Below are 10,635 nucleotides of genomic sequence, written 5' to 3'. Positions count from 1 at the left end.
TATATATACATATACGACGGGATTCTTTCAGTTTCCATCTATCAAATCCACTCACAAAGCTTTGGTCGGCCCAAGGCTATAGTAGAAGACACTTGCCCAAGGTGCCACGCAGTGGGAATGAACCTGGAACCATGTGGTTGGTAAGCAACACAGCCACTCCTATGCCTAATTCTCACACCACTCTGGCACCTAAGCTGACTGAGATACATAGAAAATTAAAATATAATGCACAACAACATGCCTGCTGGGGCTTTGAACTCACTATCTCTCAGACGGTCATCCAATACTTTATCCTCACTGCCACTGGATACTACCACTACTACTGTGTGCTGGCCAATATTAATTCATTTATTAATTCCATCACAGCACAAGCCACGACATGTCAAAATGATTCAGTGGTGGACAATAAGGACTAGTAATCAAATTACTAAGTTTAGACTGCGATCGATAAATCCACTTCTTCATGTCTGTCTGTTTTCTATTTTAGCTCATTAAGAAAAATGACAGAAAAGATATTAAAACAGGAAATAACCAACATAAAAAAATGAAAAAAATCATTTTGAAAAACAGCAAGTTTTTCTCTTTCCTTTTTTTTTTTTTTTTTTTGAGGCTCCCTGCATTAATTATGTTAATATAAACTTAATAACTGCTGTATATGTTGAAGGCATTTTGGAGTAACTTTCCACAGAAGTTTTAGCTTGAATTTCTTATATATATATATATATATATATCACATATTTTCAATTGTTTCCATTGTCATTAAAACGAACCAGTGATGCACACAAAGAACTTGCTCACACCATTCCTCCTGCGGGTGTTTACATGCCATCCAATGCTACAATGGAGAATCTCGTATTCCTTATTAAACATGGACAAAATTGCTGATGTTGAGCCATCAGGACAAGTTCCTCGGATGCAAACAGCTAACAGTGATGAGGACACAAATATATTACATTTTCGTGTGCGTGTGTGTGTGTGTGTGTGTGCATGTGTATATATATTTTTTTTTTTCTTTTTTTTCTTTTCATCATATTGAATTGTTAATCCCTACACATTTTTTCTCTTTCTGCTTTTTTTTTTTTTTTTTTTGCATTCTCTCTCCATTTTGTTCCTCTTAACCATTTCTGTCGAAAAGCAGAGGCTGAAAATGTCAAAGACATTTCCATTCTTCCAATGCATCAAACTAATACATCTGCTCATTGTTCCCTCATCTGTTTTCATCTTTTACTTTCTGTAATGTTGAACCTAATAATTAATAATTATTAATTATTAATTTTCCTATATGTGATAGTGGATTTTCATCGATGAGTTCTTGAAACTTGGTTATTTTCCCTAAAACTATATATTTTATATATATTTTATCTATAAAGCTCAATTTAATTTTAATTTTTTATAAATTGATTTTAATTAAGTTTTTACCTGTAATTTTGGATTTTGTCCCTAATATTATTATTATATATATATATATATTACAAAGAATAAGTCCAGGGCTCGATTTGTTCAACTAAAGGCGATGCTCCAGCACGACCACAGTCAAATGAGTGAAACAAGTAAAAGAATAAAAGAAAAGAATATATATATAAATATATACACACACATATGCATACATATAAATATACACATATACAAACATATATACTCACAGGTAGCAAACAGGAATACAAAATTCATTTTCCAATCTATGAGACTTACCTATATTTACCATAAAGATCCTGGAAGAGTCAAAAAGCATGTGGTACAAGTAAATCCAAAGATACAGTATTCAGCAATACTAATGGTATACATACCGCAGTAATAATCCAGTCATCTCCATAGACAAAACAATGACGGCAATAGATGTCATCAAATTCAGGGAACTGGAACAAAATGAGGAAAAATGTATTAAATTTAACCAATATTTATTTTGAAAAGGGCAGCAAGCTAGCAGAAACGTTAGCACACCGAGTGAAATGCTTAGCGGTATTTTGTCTGCCGTTACGTTCCAAGATCAAATTCCACCAAGGTCAACTTTGCCTTTCATCCTTTTGGGGTCAATTAAATAAGTACCAGTTACGCATTGTGGTCGATGTAACCGATTTAATCCCTTTGTCTGTCCTTGTTTGTGCCCTCTATGCTTAGCCCCATGCCCTGTGGGCAATAAAGAAATAAATATTTATTTTGAACATGAGATTATCACAAAACCCTCCAAGATATTTGGGGAGGGAATATGATGATGGTGGAGGGAGAGGTTGAATATATTTACCTCAGTGATTGCTCAGTATTACTTTGAGGAACATTGTAAAGATGAAAGACAAACTCATCCTTACTATGATCTGAACTCAGAATGTAGAAATATGTTACTATAAACTGCAGGCATTTTGATTAGTGTTCCGTCATCAATCAACTACACATCTAACAAGTAATTAGGGGAAAACTATGTGGTCACTCTACCAGCTAGAAATAACCCTTTCTACTAAAAGCACAAGGCCTGAAATTTGGGGGAGGGGACTAGTCAATTACATCGACCCCAGTATGCAACTGGTACATAATTTATCAACCCCCAAAAGGATGAAAGGCAAAGTTGACCTCAGCAGCATTTTAACTCAGAATGTAAAGACAGATGAAACGCTGCTAAGCTTTCACCTGGCATGCTATCAATTCTGCCAGTTCGCTGCCATAATAATAAACAAAAATAATGATTTCAAATTTTGCCACAAGGGCAGCTTGGGGGAGGAGATTAAGTCGATTACATCGACCCCAGTGTGTAACTGGTACTTAAGGATTTCTCACATTCAAGTTTGTAAGATTGATGTAAGGTGTTGTCAATTAAACAAAAATGAGATATGAGAAATAACTCAAGAGTGGCCAGTGGAATATATAAGAATAACATAAATAAATACAGGTACATCAAATACCATACAACATAAATTCTTGATTGATTAACATTATCTCTGCTTCTAAGGAATGTATCACAATTACCAAATGGTGTTTGAAACCAGCTTCATATGAAAAGAAGAGATAATCTCAAGAATTAAGAACTCTCCAAAATTGACATGCCATTTAGGAAATGGACAGGTTTATTGTCTGGAGACAAGAGGACAGTCATTTACACATGTTTCTATTCCAATAGGCATCATCAGCACAACAATTATCCTACCTTAACTCCAGTAGCCAATAAAACTAACCAAAGTATATAACTAGTATTTCTTTTATCAATCCCAGATGAATGAATGATAAAGAGTAAAGTCGACTCCCTTCCCGCAGCAGCATTTGAACTTACAGCATACATCTCTGAAACTAAATATAATCATAAAATATAAAATCTCTGAAACTACGGTAAAACATTAAGCCTGGCACTCTGCCATATCTTCTGCTTCCTTGCTATCAGTGTTGTCGTAAATAATCATGATTTATTCATTGTGTCACTACTTTGAAGAAAACTTCTGAGATGTTAGCATTAAATAATTCATAGTTAGAATAAATAAAGGTATTTGTTATCTTTAAGTATTTAGACAAACCATCTCCTCACATATTACATCATTCGGCTTGAAGTTCATGGAGTGTGTGAAAAATTACTCAATAACTTTGCATTGGACTTAACCTAACTTGATATATACCAAAGTGAAATGATGACATAATTTACAAGCCCCCACCCCTCTTCCCCACCCTCTGCTTCAGTGACTGTAGAACGGTCACACACCGCCTTGCTCATAAATGGATTCCATTGATATTTAGATGATTTTGGAAAATAACGTAGTATGTACAAGATTGCATAACAAAATTAAAAGATTTGATAAAGACATGAAATAATAATAATAATAATAATAATAATAATAAAAAAATTTTTTTTTTAAATGCTTTCTAATTGATGTATCAATACCAGCAGATAAATGGAAAAACTTTCAAAATACAAAGACCTGGAAATAGAGATAACTCGAATGTGGAATCTAAAAACAGAAACAATTCCTATCATAGTAGGTGCCTTAGGTATAATAAAAAAATATTCAGACAAATACATAACAAAAACACCAGGACTTACAAATATATATAACATACAGAAAATTGCACTACTGGGTACTGCACACATTCTATGCAAAACACTTTCAATACAGTAAACATAAGAGCACCACAGCAAACCACAGCACATACCCGAGGCGCACAGAGCTGCGCTCGGTAGTGAAGTGAAAGCACGTTATAAAAATAAAACTACTGAACAATAATAATAATAATAATAATAATGATGATGATGATGATGATGATGATAATAACAATCATGATAATAATAAAAATAATAACAGCAACAACACCAACAACAACAATAATAATAATAATAATAATAATAGTGGTTCTCATGGCTTCTGATCTAAACTGATTGGAAGTGTTATCATCTACATTGTTTTGTCTTGGTGTAAAAGATGGGTTACAGTACATATTCTGCTCAGTACCACAGATTTGCCTGTCATTTGTTTGACCTTAACCAGTTGAGCCTGTCCCTTAGTGGCTGACGATATGTGCATCTCTGATCATGAGCAGAAATAGTGGGGGAGCATCATGGCCATGCATTGGGAGGAATTCTGTGGGGTTTGGATAATTTACTTTTGGAAACATGAGTGTTTCGTTAATCATCCTTAAACAATCCTTATTCAAGGACTTTTTCAGAGGGATGGGCTACTCGACCTGAAAAAAATTCTAACTGGGCCCCACCTGCCAGGTCATGCACTGTTTATCTTCATATGAGATCACCATCTCACATACATATGGTTGTGATGCATGTGCCTAGTGTATCCTTATGAGACAGGTAGTCATGATGGGTATACTGGGTTTCGTATATTTTACTCCAGTGTCATCTTGATGGCAAGCACTAATGATGATAATAATAATAATAATAATAATAATAATAATTCGTTCTTTTATTAGCCACGAGGGCTCACATAAAATAACATTAAATGACATACAACAACATAAAAGACAAAAACAGGACGATACAGTGGGTTTTACAGTGTGTAAACAATATAAATAACAATAAAAAAAATTTTTTTTATGAAAACTCCCTATAGGGGAAGCTCTTTGAGGTCCTCATGGAAAAAACCCACAAAATCATTTAGCAGCAAAGGCATGACAGCAGACAATATCATAAAAATTACTAGAATTAGGAATTAAATGTGAAAATATTACAAAATGGCTAGCAGAAAACTGCCTGGAGGGTGATCTTTCTGCTAGTAACCTTATAAATGGCAAACAGTACTAGGATTATTAAGTGTTCTTTAACTGCTCGTACGGAGTTATGATTTATTAGAAAATATATATATATATATATAGACATACTATACATAATGAATCTACACCTAGATAGGATGTTAATTTATTACAGGCAATCATTTCTTGCTTATTTGGTATTTATTCTTGGCAGCTAGAATTGAAGTATGCTATGAAGAACTAAAACTGTAATTCTTGAAATACACAGCTGACAACTTGAAAAGGATTTGAACAAGAACCAACACGTGCAAGTCATTTCACTTAAATTACATTGCATCAGGCTTAAGATCTTAAGCTATATATTTGTGTGTATACATATATACACATACATATATATACATATATATATATAATATATGTCTACAATAATATATATATATATATATATATATATATATATATATATATATATATATATATATATACATACATATGTACATATATATATATATATATATACACATACATACATATGTCATCATCATCATCATCATCATCATCGTTTAACGTCCGCTATATATATATATATATACATACATACATATGCACATATATATATATATATATATATATATATATATATATACATACATACATACACACACATACACACACACATAAGTATATCAGTAATAAATGATGCTATTTATCAGAATTACCATTCCTGGTTTGAACAATAAATGCCTCACAAGGTTTCTAGAAGCAATAAATTGAAAAAAGAAGATATTTTTTGTACGTATTATTTTTATTATAATTATCTTTGTTAAGCTAATACAAGATTCTAATCAACGTACATGAGAAATAAAAGTAATTAGCAAATTTCTTGCTGGTAGACAACGACAGCAACAAAAACAACAACAGTACAAGCCTCAGCAGACCATCTAACGTTAATCTGAAATAGCCACAGGTGGGTGTATAGTTTGTGACAATCACCTAATCATATATTGTCTCTAGCAGGCATCTCATTAAACAAACACAACAGACTGGAAATATAACCAAATTACACAAATGAAGGAATCACAGAGAAATTGGATGATGTCTCAGTGATAAAGCCATTCATTCAGTCATTCATTTATTTCTTGTAATGTAAAGCTAACAGGTTTAATAATGCTGTGCTGGTTGAGTGAGTGAGTAATGTACCAGTTCTACCTAAAATAAATAATTGCAATTTCATGTCTTCAACATTGAAGTAGAGGCAAAATGACTGAGTACATATGAAGGCTCAGTGGTCAGGATGTATGCACAAGTAACACAATGGCCTTAAAGTTTAGGAACCACTAACAAACATCATGATCATGAATTCAATTCTTGTTAGTGTTAGTGCTGTGATGGCCTTGACTAAGGCACATATTCTTAGTTCTTTTTTTGTAATCCATGGTTGAGTGGTTAGCAGTAAACAGAATATGCAGTTACCCAAGCAATTTTTTTTTTTTGTTTGGTATTAAACTACCGGCTTGCATGCAACATCATCATCATTCATCACCATTTTGTGTCTATTTACGATGCTAACATGAGTACAACAGTTTGAGAGGATTCAGTGAATCAAAGGACCATGTTTCGCTCCATTTTTGGCATGGTTTCTAAGCCTGGGTGTTCTTCCAAATACCAACCACTTTACAGAGTATATTGAGTGCATTTTTCTTTCTTTTTTGTGGCACCAGCATTATTGAGGTTGTCTTGCCATCATTTAGACCAGTGGTTATCAACCAGGATCCATATGACCTCTGAGGGTCCACATAAGCTTTTGGGGGGTCCATGCCAGCAAAGAGTAAATCGGGGACCCACGATAGTATATTAAGGGTCAATGAAAAAATGTTGCTTTTGATGTATTTATTGCAAGGAACAGCTAGATTTCTTCTTTAATGCTTTACTTGGCTCAACCTACGCAAGTGAATATGTGTGACAAACAAAATAAGAATTTTGGAAGAAGTATCTATAAAACTAGTTTTAAGACATTGATTGGCTATGGGGGTCCACCAAACTAATATAGTAGTCAAAGGGGTCCACCAATAAAAAAAAAATGGTTGAAAACCACTGATTTAGGCCATAGAGCCATCTCAAACTCTGCATTGTCACAACTCAATTACCAATCACTGACAGAGGATAACAGGTGCTTTTTGTGACACCTGTGCTGTGGGGATGCCTTCCAGCATACAAAATGAAAGGGAGCTCCTATGATGAATGGGAAAACTAGAGAAAAGTAATAAGGTTATGTACCAAAAGAAAATCTAGAGAGTAATTCTTCAAACAGGACTCATTTTTGGTTTGATTGTATGTTTATCTTTGCTAATTTTGAAATACACACTTGAATTTTATTCAGAATCAAGCTGCATATAATTTACCATCATTCTAACCCTTTAGCATGTAGATTATTTTGCCAAATGTAACGATTATTTATTCATTCTGTTTTGAATTAATAATGCATTATTCTGTAGCTTTAAGATTTTAATGACTGATTGTTTATTTTTAGAATGACATTGTAGGATAGGTATGAGAGACCAGATCTAGCAAGTTTGAACATAAACACCGATAGAATATATGGCCAGTTTAAATGCTAAAGAGTTAAAGATTGATTTCCCATACTGGTACACATCTACCTGCTACAACGTTCATCTGTCTTGGACCTCTATCAGCAATCTTAATTGATAAAGATTGATTTCAGAAATCATCTTCACACTTTTTTTGTGTGTTTATTTTCATCTCTCAAAGCATAAATTATTTAATATCACATTTTTCAGAAATTCATTTAAAACTAGAGATATAGAATGAATAAAACATTAACAATGTAACATATATATTTATTTGTAAAACTATATAACGAAAAAAAAAAACTGTTTCAAAATGGAAAGAAGTCATTTATAAGCTATTGAAAACATTCAGAAGAAATTATTTTGAAATTCAAATTCACTAACAAATAACCAGTTTCCATTTCCATAAAGTAAACACTCAAACATAAATTTGGCTGCATTAGTTTTTTTTTTTGTTTTGTTTTTTTAACTTGACACAAAATTCCAACAAGCACTTTATATGGCAGTTTGATATAGATAACTTTTTCAGCATATTTTGAGGAAATAAACAGTGAGTACATGGAGACATGAAAACAATGTTAACTTAATGCAGATCATAGACTGAACTAGCAGTCGTGGTTGTTGGATATTTTGTTTCTTTTCTTTCAATTCACCTGCAAGAATTACCAATTTTTATTTTTATTCATTTTATTTGAGTTTCTTTCAATCTGATTCACTAATGAAAGTAGTCAGATCATCTAGCAGGTACAGAATTGATGTACCAGCTCATATGTGGAGGCGCAATGGCCCAGTGGTTAGGGCAGCGGACTTGCGGTCATAGGATTGCGATTTCGATTCCCAGACTGGGCGTTTGAGTGTTTATTGAGCGAAAACACCTAAAGTTCCACGAGGCTCCGGCAGGAGATGGTGGCGAACCCTGCTGTACTCTTTCACCACAACTTTCTCTCACTCTTTCTTCCTGTTTCTGTTGTGCCTGTAATTCAAAGGGTCAGCCTTGTCACACTGTGTCACGCTGAATATCCCCGAGAACTACGATAAGGGTACATGTGTCTGTGGAGTGCTCAGCCACTTGCATGTTGATTTCACAAGCAGGCTGTTCCGTTGATCGGATCAACTGGAACCCTCATCGTCGTAAGCAACGGAGTGCCAACACCAGCTCATAATTCAAACCTTTACCATCATAGCTATTTGCAATACAAACTTCAGTGAGGGGAAATTACCTGCAACAGGCTTTCACTTTATCCAGGGGATACAATTACTCCTGTATTCACTAAACATTAAACCTTTACCATTTAAACCATATCCAGCCAAAATATTCTACCTGCTTTATGCTGAAACTAGTTGGATCCAGCCTCTCACACCAACCCTATAATGTCATCCTCAATTAAACAATCACATCATCAAAATCTCAAAGCTATGAGATAATACAGGATTAATACAAAACAATTGAATAAACAAGCATGACATTTGACAGACTAATCTGAATGCAAAAGGGTTAAATGAGAAAGTGAAGATTAGGAATGGATCTAAAAAACCTTTCAAGATCCCTGAAAGGATTACTTTTATTCTTTGGGTCTTCTTTCATGAAGCTAGACTGTAAACTTTCAACGGAGTTCTTAATGGATTTTTTTTTTCTTTTTAACTCCTACCCTAATCTGCCCCAGGATATTTGGGGATAAGTAATGAAATTTTGGAAGGAAGGTGACCTAAAATTTTTACGGCTGCTACTAGACTAGTTTGAGCATTGGAGCCAAAATCCAGTTTGAATATCTAGAGGTTAAAACCTGTTGAGAAAACCAAGGGTGTAGAATAAATTCAGGAGTGTAGCAAACCTTGGGGTAGTGTTTAGTAAAGACCAAGTTGAAAAGTGAAGCACTAGAGAGGGGACAAGAGAAGAAGAGAGATATGGGTTGAGTGAAACACAGATATATAAGTGAAAAAGTAAAGGAATGCCAAGTTCTTCTAGAAATTAGTATGTAAACCTATGCTGTTGTTGATTCCTAAATTCCTTGGGTTTCATTTCTTAGATAAAAACCAGACACAACTCAATGAAATGGAGCAAAAAAAAAAATAAATAAATAAAACAATACAGGATAAAAAAAAATAAAGCAAAACCAAACTAAAAAAAAATAAGACAAAGTCACAACAAAAAAGAGATAAATTGCAACGGTTTAAGCAGAATAGTAATAACATCAGTCTCACAGATCTTAGAGATAATGCCATAGACACAGTCCTTTCATCTGGATTAAACCTTTCATTACCATATTTCTTTTGAAATAAAATGCTTTCATTTCAATTAATTTTGAAAATAATTAAGAATTTAGTAAATTAATTTTGTCATTATTCAGCTGGAGTTTTGAACATAAATTAAAACATGAAATTTTGATGGAAGGATTTGATTTAAATCACTTTAAAACAGAAAATTTATGGGATAAAACTAAGGGTGGTCTTAGGCAGGTTGGTATGCAAGGGTTAAAACAATAATAATAATCATATGGCAAGAAAAAATTTGGATAATGTAAGGTTTAGTTAGAGGATGTCTGAAAAAAAAACAACAAAAAATGAAGAAAAGATGTTTTGGGCCTGGCTTGTACACTTCTGATCATAAATCTGCTCAATCAGGTCTCATTTAGGACTAGACAACAGCAATCGACCAGGTAGAAGAGTTAACAAATACAAGAAGAGGGATAGTATGGATAGAGATGAACAGAAAAACAAAATCAATGAAAAATAAAAGTATATATTTTAACCAACTCAACACAAGTCATTCTCTCTCTCTCTCTCTCTCTCTCTCTCTCTCTCTTTTCCTTTCGTCTTCCTGTTTACTGTATCATCATTACTATTCAGCTGCTCTACTCCATGAAACAACCCT

At 33.5% G+C, this 10,635-nt stretch overlaps 1 protein-coding gene across 1 annotated transcript in view; it reads right to left on the bottom strand.

Moving 5' to 3' along the window:
• Window positions 1-10,635, bottom strand: part of LOC106882485 (B9 domain-containing protein 1) — a 51,413-nt gene that overhangs the window by 14,755 nt on the left and 26,023 nt on the right. The window contains exon 2 of the mRNA XM_014933183.2: window positions 1,788-1,856. Within this exon, the coding sequence (XP_014788669.2) occupies window positions 1,788-1,856 (69 nt within the window). The remainder of the gene's footprint in view (window positions 1-1,787; window positions 1,857-10,635) is intronic.

The sequence above is a fragment of the Octopus bimaculoides genome, chromosome 17 (genome assembly GCF_001194135.2).
Source record: "Octopus bimaculoides isolate UCB-OBI-ISO-001 chromosome 17, ASM119413v2, whole genome shotgun sequence".
Lineage (NCBI taxonomy): Eukaryota > Metazoa > Mollusca > Cephalopoda > Octopoda > Octopodidae > Octopus > Octopus bimaculoides.
Note: the sequence above shows the minus strand (reverse complement) of the source record. Positions and strands in the feature narration are given on the sequence as shown.